The sequence below is a fragment of the Acipenser ruthenus genome, chromosome 1 (assembly GCF_902713425.1).
Source record: "Acipenser ruthenus chromosome 1, fAciRut3.2 maternal haplotype, whole genome shotgun sequence".
Lineage (NCBI taxonomy): Eukaryota > Metazoa > Chordata > Actinopteri > Acipenseriformes > Acipenseridae > Acipenser > Acipenser ruthenus.
This window is the reverse complement of record NC_081189.1, coordinates 11,029,720-11,052,965: the sequence shown is the minus strand read 5'-3', so window position 1 is coordinate 11,052,965 and position 23,246 is coordinate 11,029,720. Positions and strand designations below refer to the sequence as shown.

Sequence of the window (23,246 nt, the reverse complement as noted above, 5' to 3'; positions counted from 1 at the left end):
CCAATAAAGAGCAGTGTGTGCTTGAGGTGCCCAAGTGCCAATCCGTACTGCTAGCAATGAACCGAATGCTTGTCTAGAGCAGTGGTTTTCACCCTGTGGTACGCGTACCAGTGCTGGTGTGTGACGGGCTTGCCACTGGTACACAGCAGCAGTTGTTCTTTATGATGACATGATTCCTCAACCACAATACTCCCTCAATCGTAATGTATCAATCTGTTTGTACCACTGAATCGCACAGAAGTTATGAGGAGAGATATTTGTTATGAACTTTCAAAGTTACTGATGATAGGGAACCAAAGCATACACATGTTGTGTGATGATTGTGTCAAATAATTAGATGATGCCATTTTCAGTGGTAACTTGCAGACAAAAAAAAAAAAAAGAAATCCTGTTGTACTGGGGTAGGTCTCTATCTTCCAACAGCAGTTTAAGACTGCACATGGTTAGTGGTACACCTGGTTGGAAACACTAGAGATGATCTGTAAACTTCACAACTCTCCACTATACTGGACTATATGGCACCCAACTGTATCAGTACTTGCATCATCTTGTACTTGCACTGAACTGCTCCACACTTTGCTCTGTTCTACTTCTGCTCTCAATCATAATTATACTTGCTGTATCTTGTACTTGATTTTACTCTTAAAGGTAACCTGTACTTGCTCTTATTTGAAATCGATCTTATCCATTTATTGTACTTCCTACTTGCTCTTAATGGAATATACTCTTATAACCAAATATTTGTAAGTTTAGCTGCTCTTAGTCGTAATCGCTCTCAAATGTAATTATTTACCGCAGTTTTTTTTTTTTTCTCTCATTTGAATTTGCTCTTACTTATGATTACTGATTTCATTGTATTTTATAACTGCTCTTATCTGTAATGTGATACTTTGTCATGTGATACTTTATAACAACTGTAAGTCTCCCTGGATAATGACATCTGCTAAGAAATAAATAGTGATGATAATAATAATCATAATGATGATGATAATAATGATAATGATGATAATAATAATAATAATAATGATGATGATAATAATAATAATAATAATAATAATAATAATAATAATAATGATAATGATGATAATAATGATAATGATGATAATAATAATAATAATAATAATAATAATAATAATAATAATAATAATAATGATGATGACGATAATAATGATAATGATAATGATAATGATAATGATAATGATAATGATGATAATAATAATGATGATGATAATAATAATAATAATGATGATAATAATAATGATAATAATAATAATAATAATGATGATGACGATAATAATAATAATAATGATAATGATAATGATAATGATAATGATGATAATAATAATAATAATGGTGATAATAATAATAATAATAATAATAATAATAATAATAATAATAATGATGATGACGATAATAATAATAATGATGATGATAATAATAATGATAATGATGATAATAATAATAATATTAATAATAATAATAATAATAATAATAATAATAATAATAATAATAATAATAATGATGATGATGATGATGATGATGATGATGATGATAATGATAATGATGATGATAATGATGATGATGATGATAATGATAAGGTTGAGAATGAAAGCCACCTACCCTGCTGGCAACAATAAGCTGCACAAGCCCTGCCGCAGACCGGAGAATCACCACAGCCTCCTGATGAGAGAGTCCAACCAGAGACTGGCCATTGATCATCAGCAACTCATCACTGGGCTTCAGTCTTCCATCCCTGCGAGAACCAGAGGAATCACCATGAAAAGGGTTCGGGGTGGGTGAATTATTATTGCACAGATTTAAAGAACCAAGTTTAACTGGCCTGCAGCGCTTGAGATGAGAACATCGTGCAAACGCTGCTATTGAGACAAGCATTAAAAACACTAGTAAAGAAAGATTCCAGCCAGCACTATTGATTCAAAAGCAACTGAAGATGATGCCTGTATTCCACAAATGAAAAGTCTTCCTGTGACAAGAAAAGTTAAATTCCCCTAATGTCATTTAAAACCAGCTGGACAATTACCTATTAACTCACTGGTACAAAAAAAAAAAAAGAAAAAACCCACAAAACTAAATAGAGAAAAATTAAATGTTTCCAACTTTGCTCCCTCTAATCCTGCCTCTGGAAGAAGTGACCCCTGGGTAATATTCCTGTGAGGATCTCAGTTCAGACACTTTAATTGGGAGATAACTCTGGTAGAAGAAGTGACCCCTGGGTAATATTCCTGTGAGGATCTTAGCTCAGACACTTTCATTGGGAGATAAACGTCAAGCAGGCACCACAGATAATTGATTTCGAATGCTGCTCCTGTCACCACCAGACTCCGATTCCCTGACCACTGCCTCTTACTGTCGTTGCTAATATGGAGACACGGAGATGGTTAATTACACAGGTGACTTTCCTATCCAATAAGGTCAGTCAATGCGACCCTGCACACTGTGTACCCAGACTTGCTGAAACACACAGAGCACAACATAAATCCTTCTGAAAAGGGATTACAGAAAGTGCATGGCTTAGCTGCTGGAATAAACGCTGTCTGACTCTGACAGGAGAAATGACTCCACAGAGTGTTGCATAAAGCCAGTGGATATGTTAAGATCATTAAGTACCCATTTAATTTCTCTTTGAAAAAATCAGAGCACAAGCTGTATTTATTTATGTAATTTGATACATGACATTTAGACTTAACTTTCTGCGGTTAACAAAATTAGAGTAAGTTATCATAACAGTATAGTTAAAGAGAAAAATAAAATAACAGGTAGATGCCAGTTAAATACGCTCCAAAAATGAGGACAATGGCACTTAATGGGTTAAGATCATTACTTTATCCATAACTATAAAAAAGGCAGAACAGGTAGTATGCCTAATACTTAAACAAACCAAAAAGAAAAAACTTGTTTTTTGAAGACCCCGAGAAAGAATTCTAGTCGAATACTTTATCAAAGAGCATTAGTCAAATTGGCATTCAAACAGAGAGCACAAAGATGGCTGGCCATTGTATCAAGGAGTCCCATTAATCTGTTTACATGGAGACCTGCGTGTGTTCTCAACTATAACTCACACTAACCTTAGAGTCAAGGCAGTCCAACGGAATATGTGCACCCCGTGGCTTTCCCTTTTGAATAGGTTAGAAGAATGTCTCGGGGTGACCTGACACGAGTTCTCCAGGCTTCAATCATTACTCTAGTCTTAACCTTCCTTCAGTTACTTGTTTTTGCTCGACGATCTACGCTCACGTTAGGTTTAAATATTATCAGCTGGGGATGATTTATAAGGTTATAAAATTAAATGTTTGGCTTTCAACTCAATTCTCAGGTCATTAGAGTAAATTAAAACAGTTCATCAGGCCAGACAGTTTTCTTCTTGTGTATTAGTGGGGGGCAAAATATATGATTTGAAAGCTGGCAGAAACATTGAAAAACATTTGAGTGTAGAAAGTTTTGTTCAGATTAAAAAGTTACTTTTCTTTTAACCCTTTAAGGTACAAGACACATGTGTGTGTCCCCCAAATACAAATGATGCTACTTTTCTTATTTCTGCTATGAGGCGCACGAAAGAGGGTTTCAAACTTGCTGACGGGTTGGATCTGGTCATCCAAATTGTGTTTCCTCCTCATGATACTTGAGTCACTCTCAGATGTACAGTATTTTAAGAAGAAACCGTTTGAACAAGCGCTCAATTAAAAACGGTCTTCTCTAGAACCTAGCTGGAGTGTGGTCTCTTTGAAGGATGTCCCAGAACTTAGCATCCCCTGCAGGGAAGAGGAGACCCCTCCTTACAACAACAGAATACAAGAGAGCCAGTACCTCTGAGCTGCTCCACCTTCTTCCACGTGAGTCACGATGATGCCATGAGGGGACTTCTTAGATCCACGGCCTCCAGTAATCTGGATCCCCAGTCCATCCTGTCCCTTCACCATGTGCATCTTCCATATTCGACTGCCTTCTCTGGGCTGAGGTGACAAAACAAGACAGATCTGTTTCACACACGTCTTTCTTTACAAACCCTTTCATGAACGTTCCATGCTAGATGGAATACAATAGTTACTGTAGATGGAATTCACAATGACGATGCAGCAAGATTTACAAACAAATGAAATGATTGCTGATGAGATGCCTGTTTCAACAAGCTCAAAGGCTCCACACACATTTCCTTCAAGCTTTCAAACTATTCTTAAATGTAGGATAAGAAATCGGAAGTCACACGTAGACGCCATTTTACTGTTATTTATATTACTCAAACGTATAAGCATTTGTGCTCTAAACTAAACAAAACGCAAATGCAGGAAAGAGGAATAAGCAGGTGCAGTTTAGCTCAGTCACTTATTCACACTTTTTATAGCAAGTGCGTAGGACATCAATTCTGATAGATTATACATGCTGTGCCAGCATTTCTGTCCTGTCGCACTAGGTATGATGAGAAGCATTAAACAAAAATGGACTTTGTTAATCTGCCTGCTGTAGTTTTCCGGATATCCTGCGTGCAATATATACAGCATGGGCAACTTGCATATGATAATCAACTGGATAAAGTACGGTGAATGCAGGACCACTTCCTGACACAAAATCAATTGGAAGGGAAGACTGCAGCCCAATCAGTCCCAGCCACTCAGCACAAGGTATACAAATATTATGGCAGCTAACCTTTGGCTTAATTTTCTTAAACTGCTTAAAATTCCGCTGCAACTGAAAAAGGTGCAAAAGCAATGCCCTATTAGAATATTAAAAGACTAGCTTGTTGTCATTGGAAGGCCTTTATAGAAGTTACAGTGCTGTGCATCCCTGAAAGAAATACAACAGAAACCACTGAGGAATAGTCACACACCCTTCCAAAACAGTTTAAAGAGTGCAGAGCAGACAGCTGGAAAGGGTTCCTCCTTCAGATGGAAGAGATTTTGAAGTGTTTATAAGACTTGCAGACTGGCCTCAGGGGAACCCTCCTCTGCTCACTCATTCCTGATATCAGGATTCTGGCAGGAATGCAGATCTCCTTCAGCACTCATTGGGAGCATCATAGCAAACAATCAACGTGTCCTGGATATCACACACGTATGACAAGATACAAAGCTTTTCAATTGAAAGCATCACACCAAACTATAAGAGCCCTGTGTTTTTTGCAAATATGAAATAGCACGAAATAAAACAAAATGCAACATACAAAAAAAATAAAACGAAATGCAACATATAAAACGAAATAAAATGAAATGCAAATATAAAACGAAAGATCATTATAAAAGCAAACATAGAATGACATTTTTAAATTGGGAGGTTTATACAAAAAACACTGTAAATAAACACTTGCAATCGTAGTTGTCAAGGCTCAGCCGTTACCATAGACACGGTCTGAAGGAAAACGGAAGCTCTGACTAGCACTTGTGCAGATGTATAATTTGAAGTGAGTCGTCTGGGAATTCAAATTGTGATGGAAGAGACGTTTGTTTCTAAAATGCCTAAACCGCGCATAACAATTAAACAACGTTGCAAAGAATTTGAACATGAGGGGATGTATGAAGCTGACGGTGACAAAATACTTTTGCAACTGTCGGCTGGAGTCGAAAGATACCATCGTTAAGCATTAGCTGTTTATTCCTTTTAGGGAAAATATGGCTTGTTTGCTAATATTTTGTATTAGTATGCTAATTCTTTGTTTTATTTCAAGTGGTGCAAACTTTGCACTGGAGCAGATGCTGTTTTGGTTTTGAATGAATTTGAATGAATGAATCTGCTTTGCTTCGTGTTTAAATACTGAGAAACCCCAAGCTTGTATACTGGAGCCCTGCTTCGGTCCAATAGGATTGAAATACAATTCCTATCGTTTTATTTAATGGGTAGGTTGCTGTATGTGCAATTATTATGACAGCCCACACAATAGTAGGGCAGTGTAAATATATATATATATATTTTATTTGATCTTATTGTATTTTTATAGAGGGCACGGGCAGTATTTACTGTAAATTAATGAGAGTCAGGGACTGTACGTTACCGTTACTGCCGCTAATCAAAAATGTGTTATGTTATGAAATTTGTTATGTTATGTCAAAATGTTAAAAAAGCGGATAATGTTTAATAAAAAATATGTATGTAGTTAAAACATGCTGTATACTATACTATTATTGATCTATTTTAGTTGTTCTAGTAATGTGTATATGTAATAAAACTAAATAAAATGAAATTTGTAAAATAAAATGAAATTTGTGAAAAATAAAACGAAAAATTATAGAAAATAAAAATAATTTCACAGGGCTCTACAACCAACAAACACGTCCTGGATATCACACACGTATAACAAGTTACAAAGCTCTTCAATTCAAGTCATATAATAATATTATTGAGTATTTCCCTCGAGGTACACAATGTTTGAGGACAATTGCTGTGGATTTGGAGTCTTTAACAGCTTAGCTTATGTGAGGTGTGTTTATGACATTTGCTGAATTACTGTTTTAAGCAGCCACTTAAATAAAAATGGTTTGACTGAAACACTAATCGCTTGTTTAACTATGGTTCCCACAGGGAATGGGTTTAACACACAGCACCGTATTAAGAGCTGGTCCTTGTTTCTCTTAACTGAGAACGAAGGGGTGCATGTTACAGTAAAAGTCTGAATCTGGTTAATCTTAAATTTTACAGTGGTAAATGTCTGAAATTATGAAGAAATAGATTGCTTTTCAGACATTTACTGCTTAATCTTATGATTTATCCGAAGCTTATTGGTAAATGCAGGTATATCATCAAATCATTTATTTATTCCTGCATATAAATGGTCAAGTAACAAAATAATCATCAGTGTCAAAGAATATATTTATTTCTGCATACACATTCAGGGCTCTACATTTTTAGCCCTTTGGGCCACCGAGCTAGTGTTTTTACTGGCCCGGATACAATTTTATCTGGTCCAATGAAACACCTGGGTAAATGAGGGACACCAAGTATATTGAAAGCACGGGCTTCCACACAGGTGTGGCTCATGCGTTAATTAAGCAAATAACATCCCAGCATGCTTAGGGTCATGTATGAAAATGCTGGACAGGCCTGGTTGCCTATAATTATGGCTAGCATGGCTGCAAGAGGAGACCTCAGTGACTTTGAAAGAGGGGTGATTGTTGGGGCGCGTTTGGCAGGAGCTTCAGTGACCAAGACAGCTCAACTTGCTGATGTTTCACGAGCAACGATGTCTAAGGTGATGTCGGCATGGAACATGTATTTTTGCATGTATTTTCCATTAACAAAACAGTCATTAATGAGCTTACAGTAATGCAATTTAAACTAGTTCAACATGGCACTGAACAATACAGACATCACCTTAGACACCGTGAATAGATATGTGTACTTATTGCAGCATGGTAAACTCTTGTGGCACTTGAAGTTACAAAGGACCCTGGAGCCTTACAATGCACGAAAGTGATTAGAAAGGCATTCAGTCATTACCCAAAGGCATTCGGTTACTCTTGTGGTTTACCGGTAAATGTCCGCAGTAAAGCGTTATCATGTTTATTTCGGACATTTACCGCTTTACTTGGTAAATGTCGACATTTACCAGTAAATCTTAAGATTTGCCAATATTGACTTGTACCATAACATATTCACATACCATCGCTGTAGCAGAAAATGCACTGCATTACAGGCATGTTCAAGTCTTGCACTTATCTGATGGTGGTTAATTGTGGAACACACAGCATCTGGTCCAGGAGATGGATTTTGCTGCTGTGTTTATTGAATTAATTGTATTAATTTATATAATGAGGTACCCTTTCATTACCAACAGAACAGAGACACTGCATTCAAAATGTTATTACCAATAGGTGGTCTACGCTTTCATTCAAACATGCATGTTTGTACCCCAACAATACTGCCGATTGCTTGATTCTTGATGTAAGTTCACTCATTGTATCAGATGCTACTGTACGGCACTAGTTTGTGTCTTTACCTCTGCAGAATTTACAGTATGGAGGTCCAGTAGTAAAGCAGATAGGGGTCCTCCTGTGCCATGCCTCTTTAATATGTTAACTGTAAGGTAAGCACAACTGTAAGGCCTCCTGTACAATGTTAACTTGTGCATAGACAGAGGGAATGCAGGATTGCTTGCAAGTCATGTTCTGAAATAGTGTAATTCGGGTACACAGTTTGTTTGGGAGTTTGACCATGTTGTTGATTCTTTTGGAGACCGGACATTTCCTGTTTATGTTGTATCTTCGTGTATCTCCCTCCCAGGACTGGTAGTTGAACTCAAAACATCACGTATTTCAAAAGGGACACTTATTGGAGTTACTGGAATGTTCTTTCTTTGTATTCTATCACAAAGAAATGTTCTCTATTATATAGTAAACTGAAGAGCTAGGAAGATGAGACAGAACACCTCAGGCAGGGCGGCAGTGCTTTTGTTTGCTGCAGTAACTAATGACAGCGGAGTCAAGACTGACTGCAAGGCTTCAGAGATAGTGAACACAGATCAGTCTGCACTGATCGGAAAGTTTCAATAAAATTGCAATTACAGATTGTACCCACTGCAAGTTTAGCTCTCTTTATTTTCTGTTCACACCAGGATAACTCAGCCACAATGTCAAATATACTTACTAATAGACTCTAAGGTAAAACTTTTTCTTAGTGCCTAAGGTACATGAATATGTTTTTTATATAGGTTTTACCTGACACAAAGACAGCCAAGTGAATTATGAACATAGCATTCTGCAAAGTGAAAACCCCAGACCACTGAAAACAATCAGTGGTCAATCAGGGAGCACAGTATCTGTGATAGCAGATCAGCGGCACAGAATGAAGTGCAGCTCAAGTGCCAGCTGTTCTTTTTTGTTTGTTTGTTTTGTGGTTGCTTTTTTATTTGCGCCATTTTTTTTATTTAATTGCACCATTTTAAGATGTAAATAAATCATGATGTCAACTCAGGATCAGGATCAGGCATTGGAAACAGATCAGAAACACATGTGAACAACCACACGCATATGAACTAAAAATACATGCAGGGCATTAGAGCCTTTCAATAAATCTAAAACAGGAGGTTTGCAGTATTAGGGTGTCCAACACAGCGATACAAAATGTATTCTCTAAAACAACACTGCACCATTGATGGCTTTGGAGGGACGTATCCAGCAATTTAAAAGCAGCTGGGGGTTGGGATACAAGTCATTCACAGGGCGTGCTTCATTCACAGATAATACAGTAGTTTAAATTCACTATTGATCCTGAACACATTTTAGTTCAATATCAGAGGTTTTGAACTAAAGGTTGCTGTTTCATTACAATCCCTATCAAAAATGAGCCTGTCAGCTCCGTTCTTATCCAAACTATTTTCTTTAGACTAATGAACTGATTTTATAAGTCGGTTTCTAAGCAGTGCAGCTCCATCTAAACACACACGGACACACTGAAAGTGCATTTCCTGTACAGGGACAACTAAGCAACCACTGTACCACAATGAGGCAATTATGGGGCCCATACCACTTATGAAACAGGCAGTAAATGAGGGCACTTCAGGCAGCTTCAATACTCAGTCATTAAATAGGCACCAGATAAGCAGTGCATTAGTTTCTATTGTGCTCTACCCCTCAAACCAAGAATACATACAGATACAGAAATAGATTTCTTTCAGCGTTAACCAATACATTTCATTCAGAATTTTTTAATGCTGTATTAGCTCAATGACTCAACATCACATGCACATCTTACTATTGTATGCCTCTAAGTATATTACACTTCAAAGCACAAGGACAGCACTGTTTCAATGGGAATAAACACAGAGTTTAAATTGACCATTACTGAATGCCAAATGCAAGCGAGAAAATGACAATTAAACCAAACATCCGGTTCCTGCCATAAGATGAACTTTTTTTTACTGGTCTGGGGTAGAACAATACAGATCTGAAGCTGAGGGAAGACAAAGCCAGTTTTTCAGGAATAGCGGTTTGAAACCTGGTTCCAGGAAGCCGGGAGACCTTGTTTGAGGCAGATTTGCTGTATCAAACCCCCAAGTCTCCCCTGGCATGCCATGCAGTGGCCTGAAACCAAGTCTCCTGAAACCATGTCACAAAGTGGCTTCATGTCGCCTCAGCTTTAGGGGCACTAGTGACCATGGTACAATTTTATCAGCCTAGCCTAATGAAGCATTGCCCTGGCAGTAAAGCAGCATGCCCTTTCCTAAAATCCTTTAATGTTGAGTGAGTTTCGTGGTAAACTATCGATTGAGCCAGGTACATGTCTTACCGGACCAGGATGCTCGCTGTTCAGGGAGTCTGTTTTCCCGCCGTCCGAGAGCCGACTTCTGGGGATCCCACTTGTCACAGTCCCGTTGTGGAGCGGTGGCTCAGTGCTTGTGTTCCCCTCCGAGCGCTGCTCCGCGGGGTGCACAGTCTCTCTTGGCGAGACCTCCACGTCCATGGAGTTGCTGTATCCGTTCTCGTGCCCAGAGTCTCGGCTGTCCCTGCTACTGTCCTTGCTGTCCCGGGTGAAGGAGGACCGGGAGATGACCCCGAACTTCCGGGTCCTCTTCCCATTGTGGGCAGGGCTCCCGCTCGGCTCCGAGGAGATGCTTGCCCTGTGTTCACCGCCACCGCCAGCGCCATTGCAAGGAGGAAGAGGAGCTTTGCGTTTGATACGACGCAGCATGATCAGGTAGATAAATCCACCATTCCAGCACTGGTCAGCCAGGTAACTGTAAAACAAAGAAATAAATCATGAGTAATATTCAGTGATGTTATCAACAAGAAGAGTGTGCTGAAGATTCTTACACTGCAATATTCAGTGATGTTATCAACAAGAGTGCGCTGAAGATTCTTACACTGTAATATTCAGTGATGTTATCAACAAAGTTCAGTCATTCAGATCACAATGTTTGGATACGACTGGGATGTGTTTTTGGATGCTTGTTATGGAAGCTTGGGAGGCTTAGACAGTAACTCCTTGTTGGATTGATCTGAAAATGTGTATGTGGCAAATTTGTATCACTACCCAACTCTCCAAAACACACCAAAAGCCCACCGGCTAATAAGATTCCTAAACATAATGATTTGTGAATGCACCCTTACACACATGTATTACTGTACAAGCTCAGAAAGTCTAGGGGTCTGGCTCGGTTACTCATGTTGTTACCTCTTAAATCCAGATCTATTTTCATTGCTCTTTCTTTTTACTGTGATTAGATTATATAATGTGGAAATTAGTCATCTCACAAACAACAGAGAAGGCAGCAGAAACCTGTGTAATCGGGTTATCTGAGAGCTCAGTTTACATTCATAGCATCATAAAACCATTATATATATATATATATATAATATATATACAGAGAGAGAGAGAGACAGAGATTAGTCAGTCATTTATCAACTGTCAGGATGCACTAATCATTTTGAAAAAACATCGTACATTACCAATGGACAAAACATTCGGTAACCACATTGTACAAAAATAGCTTCTGTTGAGTCAACTGTTCCTCTAATTTCCATGCAGAAATGATAGAATCAGGCAGGTGCTACTGTCGTGCCCCACTTTGGACTGATTACTCCTGCTCACAGAAGCAAAACCTACCTAACCAATTTATACAACAACCTACAGGCCGAGGGCATTTGAAAACAGAAACCTAACCTACCCACCGAATGGCAACCCCTCATTGCTGCCATGGAAACAGGAAGCGGGAACTCTGCCTTGCAATGCAGTTTTCCTAGGATAGGAATGGACTGTGAATACAAGGAGCAGGTCGTGGACCAGGCAGTCAGCACTCTCATACATTCCAAGAAGCACTTGCTAGAGCAACACATCACTGTTCATCCAGGGGCTGGCATCGGTGGGAAGGAGCTATGGGCGCCACACACCGACATCAAGCACTTTCAAACTGAGCGTGTAACCTCACTCAATTTCCTGGTTGTCCTTTTCTCCTTAGTATTAAGGGTGTAAACAGTACTGTACTGGCATACACACTTTCGACTTTTTATAGTCATTGTTTTATTTTACTTTTGAATTTATTTCAAATTTGACTTTGATTTTCCCCATTTAAAATTCAATTACAGTGGTTTACAATGCATTAAGATACTATTTGTTTTTTTTGCTATGATCTTTCTTGGAAAAGCAGCTAGAATTCCTCACCCCTGAAATCCTACCTTACACTTCCTGGCCACAGTCACTGTGAAACAATGCATGGGAAGAAAGCACTTGAAAAACAAAAGTTAATAAATAAACTGAGATTATTATCAAGGGTTCGGTATTTTTTTAAACATTATTTTTCTCTGTGATAAACGATTAACCCAGCGAATGCTTGTTTTAGTGTACTGTAGTCCATGTGTAACTGAAAAGTGTTTGAAGCAGGTTATGTTAAAAGTGCTGTATTATAAGATGGCTCATTCATAAGGCTGTATTTTCTTTTCATAGCTATCACAGATTTCACGTTTGCATTATTGCCGCACTACCTGCATTTAGGAACCTGGCAGACTGTTAGGTTGCTTCCGGTAAATGATTGAACACACGCTGCATAGAGTTGCACGATTTCTTTAAAATGTCTTCAACAAAAAAGACACCAGCAGCATCAAAGATCTTTCTGCTGAAGATCGCTCTGTCCAGTACAAGAAGGGGCCATTTCACATGTCTGTTGTTATTTTTACATGTATTTGTGTTTTTATTTTGTTTGATCTTGAAATACCTATTGAAATAAGCAATTGTTTTACCATGAAAACAATACATCCCTACTCGTTCACTGTGGGGGGCTTGGACCTGAAGCTGATGAGCAATTCTATAAATGTTTGGTATTTTCTAATCCTTTCTGCAGCACATTATTCATAACGCCCTGACAGAGTAACAATGCTTTTGCAGATCTCGGATTGTAATGCTAGACTAAGCAGAAGCCAGAAAGAATCAAAACAAAGAAAATACAATAATACATCAACAACAGAAGGAAACATAATGGAAAACATCCACAATTATATGAACTCTTTTAAAAGTCTTTAAATGAATTTGTTTTCTTTTTTCTTTTTAATGAATACTGCATGGTGTAGTGTGTGATATGAGAACTGAATGCCCAAGGTGTTTACCCAAGCATCCCACCCAGAGGGTGGCCATTCCATTCTCATTCCTCACCCCGAAGTGTTTACCCAAGCATCCCACCCAGAGGGTGGCCATTCCATTCTCATTCCTCACCCCGAAGTGTTTACCCAAGCATCCCACCCAGAGGGTGGCCATTCCATTCTCATTCCTCACCCCGAGGTGTTTACCCAAGCATCCCACCCAGAGGGTGGCCATTCCATTCTCATTCCTAACCCCAAGGTGTTTACCCAAGCATCCCACCCGAGGGTGGCCATTCCATTCTCATTCCTCACCCCGAGGTGTTTACCCAAGCATCCCACCCAGAGGGTGGCCATTCCATTCTCATTCCTCACCCCGAGGTGTTTACCCAAGCATCCCACCCAGAGGGTGGCCATTCCATTCTCATTCCTCACCCCGAGGTGTTTACCCAAGCATCCCACCCTGAGGGTGGCCATTCCATTCTCATTCCTAACCCCGAGGTGTTTACCCAAGCATCCCACCCCGAGGGTGGCCATTCCATTCTCATTCCTCACCCCGAAGTGTTTACCCAAGCATCCCACCCAGAGGGTGGCCATTCCATTCTCATTCCTCACCCCAAGGTGTTTACCCAAGCATCCCACCCCGAGGGTGGCCATTCCATTCTCATTCCTCACCCCGAGGTGTTTACCCAAGCATCCCACCCAGAGGGTGGCCATTCCATTCTCATTCCTCACCCCGAGGTGTTTACCCAAGCATCCCACCCCGAGGGTGGCCATTCCATTCTCATTCCTCACCCCCAGGTGTTTACCCAAGCATCCCACCCCGAGGGTGGCCATTCCATTCTCATTCCTAACCCCAAGGTGTTTACCCAAGCATCCCACCCAGAGGGTGGCCATTCCATTCTCATTCCTCACCCCGAGGTGTTTACCCAAGCATCCCACCCCGAGGGTGGCCATTCCATTCTCATTCCTCACCCCGAGGTGTTTACCCAAGCATCACCCTGAGGGTGGCCATTCCATTCTCATTCCTCACCCCGAGGTGTTTACCCAAGCATCCCACCCCGAGGGTGGCCATTCCATTCTCATTCCTCACCCCGAGGTGTTTACCCAAGCATCCCACCCCGAGGGTGGCCATTCCATTCTCATTCCTAACCCCAAGGTGTTTACCCAAGCATCCCACCCCGAGGGTGGCCATTCCATTCTCATTCCTCACCCCCAGGTGTTTACCCAAGCATCCCACCCCGAGGGTGGCCATTCCATTCTCATTCCTCACCCCGAGGTGTTTACCCAAGCATCCCACCCCGAGGGTGGCCATTCCATTCTCATTCCTCACCCCCAGGTGTTTACCCAAGCATCCCACCCTGAGGGTGGCCATTCCATTCTCATTCCTCACCCCGAGGTGTTTACCCAAGCATCCCACCCCGAGGGTGGCCATTCCATTCTCATTCCTCACCCCCAGGTGTTTACCCAAGCATCCCACCCCGAGGGTGGCCATTCCATTCTCATTTCTCACACACTACCCCATGCAGTATTGTTTATCATCTCTGGTGAGCAATGGTTTTCCTGCCAGAGTTCTACAGTTACGTGTTGCTTGTTGTGGATGGCTTACTCTACTAGTCAGTGAGTTATTATATTAATTAGCTCGCAGTGGGGTTGCGCTCTGTTGCTGGTGTTAATGAGCATGTGTTTCCTATAATAACTGTTCGGTTATTATGGGAAATATCAACTGGATGAGCCCAATGAAAAAAATGCTCCCCAGTTATTATAATTACACAACTGCAATTACTAATAACTTGTATTTGTTTGCTGTGTGATCTTATCAAGGTTTACCACAACAGAAAAAAAAAACAATCATACGAAAGACAATGATCATTCGACCTCCTATCATACAGTCCCTCCTATAAACAGGAAAGGTCTCTATTCCCTTGTTCTCACAAACCCATTTATTTTTAAACTCTGAAACTCTCTATAGCAAATGTTTACATGAGAATGATCTTGCTAACACAAGCGGTTCTGTTAATGGCTGATCAGCTGCGGTATTCTAGTTACTTACGTATTCAGTTTACTGTACGAGTGTCCAGGTCTCTTTATATACTGTGCACTCAAACGTATTCTAAGAAAAAACACCTTTCTAACCCCTTAACAGACTGCGTTGCATTTAACAGGCTAATAATAAATACAACTTTCCTTCTAGTCAGATCACCATGGTATACATTAGTACCTGTACAGATAAAGAAACTGTGTAATAACACAGACTACTGTCCAAGCACAGGGCCCCTGTGGACCATGTGTCCTGTCATAATGGAGTGCTGACAAAGGTTTTAAAGCCCATTCATTTTCTGATTTTGCATTAGCAATATGAATCCCTGGCTCCCCCTTTCTTCTGCTGCAATACTAAGACCTTCCACTATTCATGGCAAAGAACTGAGTTTCATTACAATTTTCTGAGCAGTTTTGACAACAAGCAGAGTAGAACTATGACTGCCATACAGACGTCTGGACGGACAGATAGATATACCATGCCCTATATTCACAGCGTGCTGAAGAACTTCCTGAAACAGACTGACATGCTTTAAAACAAGAAGGCGATCTGCTCCTGAACTTGACAAGGAGAGTAACTATTAGCACAAGATGGATAAACGTTTTAAAACTATAAAACATTGGCAGTTAAGTACAGACGATTTCACTTTCTGAAATCCCCCCCCCCCCCCCCCCCCCCACAGAGGAATACTTCACATTCTTAAATAGAAACAAATGAGATAGCAAGACAGCAAATAAACACATAGCTCAGCAAAACAAACCCCAAACGAGCCACAGCAAAGCAACAATTACAGTAGGATTAGCAACTTCCAAAGAGATCCCTACAACAGCCTGTAGCAGACAAGAGAAGGACAAACAGCATCTGTAGAAACATCCTATCCTAAACCAAATATAGATGAAACCCAAGGAGCACTGCTCCAACATTAACCTAATGTAAGAGTTTATAGAGCACGCTAATGGAAGTGAAACAGCTAGGCTACAGATTGCTTTAGCCTTGCAGACCATCTCATTGGTGGGACACTAGAGGAGGTGGGGCAGATTTTTTTTAAGCAGCAACACTAAAACTGTAATGAACACTGAATAAGTGCTGTTGAATACTATGTGTTACAGAACTACAGTACGAAGCTTCCAGTGTCCATGTGAATAAGTGCTGTTGAATACTATGAGTTACAGAACTACAGTACGAAGCTTCCAGTGTCCATGTCATTTATTGCTTCTGTTTTATTACACAGTCTAGGGTTGCCACAAGGAAGTGAGACAACGGACACAAATGTAAACATATACAGTAACACCAAACATGTAGTTGAATAAAGCAGAGGACCAAAATCCCCAAATCTTCAATTCAAGTAGAAGCTGTAATTCAATGCATCCGTATCCACACAGCATGAAGAGATGCCTTTCAATTCAGTATTTGTTGATTCTTAATAATGCTTTTGCAGATATTGATAATTAGTTAATGTGGAAGACACCCATAAGAAAGGCAGCACACTGGTGTGTTTGTGTCAACAGCAGTGCTTTATCACACTCTGCACCAACATGTCCCTCAACCCAGTCACTCCAATGGAATCAGGACTTATCAGTTATTTAGCCCTCCAGAAGTTTTTTTTTTTAATGACAAAAAACAGACAGCATTAATTTGGCTAAATTAACAAAGTTTCCTTTCATTACTGTACCCAGTCATAATCTTTATTAACCACCCACAGGGTAACTTGTTCAAGAAATAGCAGGCTAATGATTTGAGCATCCATTCAAATATTAATCAGCTGAAGAAAAAAAGCCTCATTGTTCCCTTGTATCAAAGCACTAATTAACAAGGTTCTGGATGAAAAAAAAAATACATATCAGAGCTCAGCATGTTGTAAACTATTCTAAAAAAAAATGAAATAATATGTCACTTCAGTTTGCATTAGTGCATACAGGAAGGAAAATATGTTGGGTTTTTTTTGTTGTTTTTTTAATGAGAGCCAGCATGAATTATATTGAAGATGTGCTAAACATTTGTAAGATAAAAAAAATGGTTTAAAAGATATATACTGTATATATATATATATATTTTTTGTCGTTATTTGTTCAAAAAAAATAAATAAATAAAAAGAGGCCAAGACACATTTCACAATCCACAGGTACATTCTTGAAAGCCTACCATTAGTAATGTGCTGAAATCCGAATTTGCAGTGCAACACAGCAGCACTGTGAGAAGCAGATTTCCTGATAAGGAGTGGCTTGTGTTCAGCTCTATCACCTGCAGTGTTTCCAATCCACACCTGGAAGCCCTGAAGATCCCTGTCTGAGGTACTATCAAGCCTTGCTCTTCGTATCCTGCCCAGTTGCCAGGACTATCTAATGTTGCACACCAACTTCCTCCACATGTGGCAGACAGCTTTCCAAACCCTAATTGTATAAGACACTTCTCTCTTACTTTTGAGGTTCCTGTTGTATCATTTACTTCACAGCAGTATGGTGAGGATGCTCACTACTGTAGCAGATGAACATTTACAATGAAAAAAAATAAAAAGACAGACAATCCCAAACTTTGGACAGTACTGTCACTTCCAGATGAAACAGAAAGTTAATGTGACCGTCATTCACATCAAATTGTCTTGGAAAGCCCTGACACAGACTTTCTGAGCTGCTGCTACTGGCTCTGTCAACCAGACAGAAAGACGAGGCACGGCGCTCCAGCTCCTAATGTAACGTGACTCATGAAGCACAAGGACAGGAATCCCCTTCCTAACACATGCTGCAACAAGAGAGACACTTACATTCATATCCTTATCAGGAACATAACTACCAGGACAACAGACTCATTAGGCATGGAGCACCTGGTAGTAGCAGTAGCAGTAGCAGTAGCAGTAGCAGTAGCAGTAGCAGTAGTACTACTACTACTACTACTACTACTAATAATAATAATAATAATAATAATAATAATAATAATAATAATAATAATAATAATAATAATATCCTTTCCCTGTTACAACAATGACCACAATTTTGGATGAAAATGAGCTCTCAAAAAGCACTGCTCTGTTCCTTGCCTTCTAAACAGAAATGCACAGACTATCCAGGCTCCTGCTTCAATCACAGACTATCCAGAGGACAGATTCCTGCTTCAATCACAGACTATCCAGAGGACAGATTCCTGCTTCAATCACAGACTATCCAGAGGACAGATTCCTGCTTCAATCACAGACTATCCAGAGGACAGATTCCTGCTTCAATCACAGACTATCCAGAGGACAGGTTCCTGCTTCAATCACAGACTATCCAGAGGACAGATTCCTGCTTCAATCACAGGCGCTTTCAAAACTCACGTGAATGACAACGACATCTCATTTCTATTGCAGTGTAACAATGAACTCAGTTGTATGCAATTCTGGTTTTAGATTTTAGATGAACACATTTCAAGGTTTTTTTTGTTTGTTCTACTTTTAAACAGAAAAGCTGACACGGTCCCAGTATTCCAGTATGTTATTATTATTATTATTATTATTTATTTATTTAGCAGACGCCTTTATACAAGGTGACTTACAGAGACTAGGGTGTGTGAACTATGCATCAGCTGCAGAGTCACTTACAATTACGTCCCACCCGAAAGACGGAGCACAAGGAGGTTAAGTGACTTGCTCAGGGTCACACAATGAGTCAGTGGCTGAAGTGGGATTTGAACCGGGGACCTCCTGGTTATAAGCCCTTTACTTTAACCACTGGAGCACACAGCCTCCATTTAACCACTGGAACACACAGCCTCCATAGAAAGTATCATTGTATTATTGTAATAATTGGTCTCCTCTATGAAGGGCTTCAACTCTCATCGATAACTGAGGATGCCATAATTCATCCAACCCTTCAGCTTAGGAGTTGCAAGGAATCACTGTGCTGCTGCAGAAAAGCAAGCCATTTCTAACTCAACTGTGCAGCTCAGTCCTAAAATAGAGCAAGAAGAATCAAATCCACTCCACTGAAAGGGATATTATATCACTGCAAGCTAAAGTGTGGGTGAGCTTTGAAACATTCAAATCAACCATGAAGTGCATTTTCACAACAATTACTTGTGTGTGGTTATCACATTAAACATTAGTGATTCTGTGCCAAGGGTAAGAAGAAAACTCGAATTATTCATAAAGCAAGCCTGGTCAAACAAACGGCTGTGGTTGCTCCTTACTGCTTATTAAAGACGGAGGTGTAGCACTTTCCCTGTGATCTTTCATAGATTTGTCAAGAGGCATAAAAAGCTGCAATGTTGGTTCTTCAAAGACTGAGTTAAACATGAATTAGTTGGTGTTACCAAGACAACTACAGACACAAAGAGTAATTTGCAAACTGTTGTTTAGACACGAGGGAGTGGGTAGATACACCTGAACAGAACTGGGCTGTTCAATTGTATTTTTCTCAACACGTTTGTATAGATTATTTTCTAAAAAATAAAAGAAGAAAGCATTTGCATGAGCACTACGAAAGGTTTCTGCTATGTCAGGGGAAATTTCTTACCACCTTCTTGCTGATTAGGCAGAATTAACACCCTTCATAAGTTAATTTATCATCGATTTGAGTTAAGGACGTGGTAAAGCCATTCAATGGATCCAACCCAAAACCACCATAACCTCCCAAAGCACTGGGTTTGTTTCGTACCAATTGACATATTACAAAAATGTTTCCCGCACTACATATACCCACGCTTGTAGTACAAACCTAACTACAACACCTTGTTTTGTGTTTCATTTCTTTCCAACTCCAGAGACAAGACACTGATGATGCGTCTGTAGTAATGAGCACAAACTATTACAGGATAAAGGAAGCACAGAGCAAAGCACTGATACAGTACTTGAGATAGAGAAAGCAGCTTTCCTCTAGCGTTGAGCACGCAGCACCCTGAATCACTGCATCATCTGCTAAAATCAGTACAGAATCAGCACACTGTAAGGTAGTGGGTACCAACATTTCTGTTTTCTGTTGCCATTTTCCAAGCGCAGTACAATTAACAACACCACACAAATTTAACCTTAATATCACCCCCCCCCCAAACTCTTTTTCTTGTACCTTTATCTCCTGCAGGGCCCTGAACACACTTCCCATCCCTTCAGGTCAGCTGTGCTGGAAGGGATAGCTCTGGTTTGCACCTTCGAAAACACTGTTGCTAAAAGAAAATGGACTGACTGTTTCACCTCTCGTTTGTCCCCCTTGTTGTTTTCTTTTGGGTATTTTTTTTCAAAGCGGAAGACGTCCAGCAGAAGCCTGTGAGGTTGAAAAGCAGGCTTTACCAGTTGACTCACTCATCACAGCTAGTGACCCCAATTCCCTAGCTCTGTGGGTCACTCCCTAGCTAGCTGCCACCACTAACGCTGTGTACTTGAATAATGAATGATATGTTACATTCATTTAGAGGCTGATGTTTCAGAGATTTTACGGCTAGGCTGGTTTAACTAATCTTCAGCTTTAACAAGGGTAATGTTACAGGGGTGTGGGATTCATACCACACGATGTCACGTTATTAACTTTTTAAAAACACTCTGCTTCTCAGTGATTAAGATTACCTTTCTGACGTGTCTGCAAATAACAAATGTAAACATTATAGATTTAAAATTCTAGAAATTACGCACACAATTGTGTCGTCATGTTGCAAGGTTTGATGCTTCTTAAGATTGAAGGGGCTTAATTTGAGGAGTCCGACAGGGACGGACTGGGAGGAGCTGGGATTGAACTGGGAGAGGCTGGGAGTAGTGGTGTTGAACTGGGAGGGACTAAATGTATTGAGCTTTCTGGTGTATTGAGCTCATTACCACTCTCTGAGTCCTCATCAGTAGATGAGGTGGTTAATACCTACAACAACACCTTGACTGGTATCTTAGATACTGTAGTGCCAATCAAAACTCGGAGAGTGTCTTTTAAAAAAAGCTCACCGTGGTTTAATGATACAATGCGTGATATAAAATGCGAGGGTTGTAAAATAGAACGGAGATGGAGGGAATCTAACTGCACGTTCATTACATTATATATGGTTCACTTTCCTCCGGTATAGTAGCTTAAGCCTATGCTTAAGAAACACAATTTGAACCCTAAAGTCCTCAATAACTATAGGCCAATCTTCAACCTACCATTCTTTAATAAGGTTCTAGAGAGAGTCGTTGCAATTGAATTACTTAATGGTATATTCAAGAAGTTTCAGTCTGGTTTTCGTGCTGCACATAGCACCGAGACTGCCCTTGTCAGAGTTGTGAATGATCTAATTGATAAGCTCTGACTCGGGCTTTCCCTCAGTTTTAATTTTTCTAGATCTAAGTGCTGCCTTTGATACTGTAGACCATTTCATCCTACTGAATCGTCTTGAAAGCGCAGTGGGATTGTCCTATCTTTCTGATAGGTTTCAGTTCGTCTCTATTGGGGAGGTAAAATAGGCATTATAGGAAATTGTCTGTGGTGTTCCTCAGGGCTCCATTCTAGGTCCCTTGTTGTTTTCGTTATATACGCTACCATTAGGTGACATTATCCGCAGACACGAAGTGAACTTCCATTGCTATGCTGATGATACCCAGCTATATTTCTCCCTAAAGCCTGGAATTTCTTCTGCCTGAGTTATTAGCTACTTGCCTTACAGACATCAAGCATTGGCTGTCACAGAATTTTCTAATGCTGAAATCAGATAAAACCGAGGTTATGCTGGTGGGCTCACAGAACCAACTAAAAGGAAATGTGGGATTACATGAACTCGACACTTGCAGTCTCTCATCAAAACTTAAATTAGAAATTAAGAGTCTGGTTATTCCTAGGGTCAACAAGAACAACACGGGAGGTAGGGCTTTTTCTTGTAGAGCTCCTAAATTATGGAATGCTCTGCCTTCGTTTGTCAGGGAAGCTGGGACCGTTACATTTTTCAAGTCAAGACTAAAAACACACTTTCATAAAATTAGTTTCTTATCTTAGTGGGTTTTAATGTAACTTTAAAACTGCTGCTTTTGTATTATGTGTATACTGTTATTTAAATATGTTATTTAAATGGTCTGACTGTGGCGGTTGTGCGACATTCTATACAAATGCATTGTGGTTTATTTGTGGAATAAAAAACATCTCAAAACAAACCAAAATGTAAGAGGAATAGTATCTCTGATCAAGTGGTTTGTAAAACAATGTGCTTGTGAAATGACTCCCTTCTACTGTACACTGGGGTGAAATTGGTCCAAACCTGATTTAATACTTGAACATCCTTTATTATCGTACAGTACTTGTTTTGATCTCCTTCACTACAAATCAGAATAGAACACAATATTGTACGAGTGCCTGTAATCTTTCCATTGGAATGTGTGGTCCAGTGGTGTCCATCCCTTTACTGACTTGTTTCCTCTGCAAAGCATCACAACTCTAGAACTCACTGAATTCACCAAACTGCCACGTCTGCTAGCCGAGCACGCGTCACAAGATCCGGAATCCTGCCATTGAACAAAGAAACTCTTCCATCAATAATGCAATCAGCATCTGGATAGTGGTGGCGCACAACACCCTGGTTACATGCAAGGGCCATGCAGTACACTGGCAGGTCCAAGCCTGTGGACGTCCTCTAATGCAATTTAAAAGTGACATTAAAACAATGAAATCTCACCGGTGTCACAAACCATCGAACCTGGGCTTCTGTGCCTTAACACTAAACTTCCTGCAACCTTTTCTCAACGTGCAGATGTGCAGATTTCTGAATGACAATGCAATATATTTCAACTTGACTGTTGCTTCTTGGTGAAATACTGCAGTCTGGGTTAGGGGATGAATGCAGTTGCAATATTTCTTCAGGTCCAGTTACAGAAAGAGACTAATTCCAGACAGGGTTGGGGTCAGTTGGATCACCACCATCTTCAATCTTAGTCACTGATCCTAACAAGGCATGATTAATGCAGCACAATACCTACAGCAAACCATTTTTTAATGTCTGGAAACTGACATTTTTAAGCAGTCTTCAAGCCTATCAGCCAAGCACAACAGCATCTGGTGATCTGTTGAGAAGGAAAACACATTCTCCTCCCGCAGGCAAGCATGCTTTTAAAAACCTGGCAGTCCTTGACCTAGTAGGAAAAAAATGCATCCAAATACCTGTTATCGTTACAGCCAGCCTGTGTCCAATAACACACCAGCCACAGCGTCAAACCAGTTTAGTGTATATATATATATAGTATACTAACGGTTTATACAGAGTGAAGGAACAAATGAGGTCAT

The 23,246-nt window shown here is 40.0% G+C and overlaps 1 protein-coding gene across 3 annotated transcripts in view; it reads right to left on the bottom strand.

Moving 5' to 3' along the window:
* Window positions 1-23,246, bottom strand: part of LOC117404077 (PDZ domain-containing protein 2-like) — a 121,032-nt gene that overhangs the window by 49,957 nt on the left and 47,829 nt on the right. For all 3 annotated transcript variants that reach the window (XM_058999301.1, XM_058999361.1, XM_058999429.1), the window contains 3 exons: window positions 10,231-10,678; window positions 3,826-3,971; window positions 1,621-1,753 (listed from right to left, as the gene is read on the bottom strand). In XM_058999301.1, coding sequence (XP_058855284.1) covers window positions 1,621-1,753; window positions 3,826-3,971; window positions 10,231-10,678 — 727 coding nt within the window. The remainder of the gene's footprint in view (window positions 1-1,620; window positions 1,754-3,825; window positions 3,972-10,230; window positions 10,679-23,246) is intronic.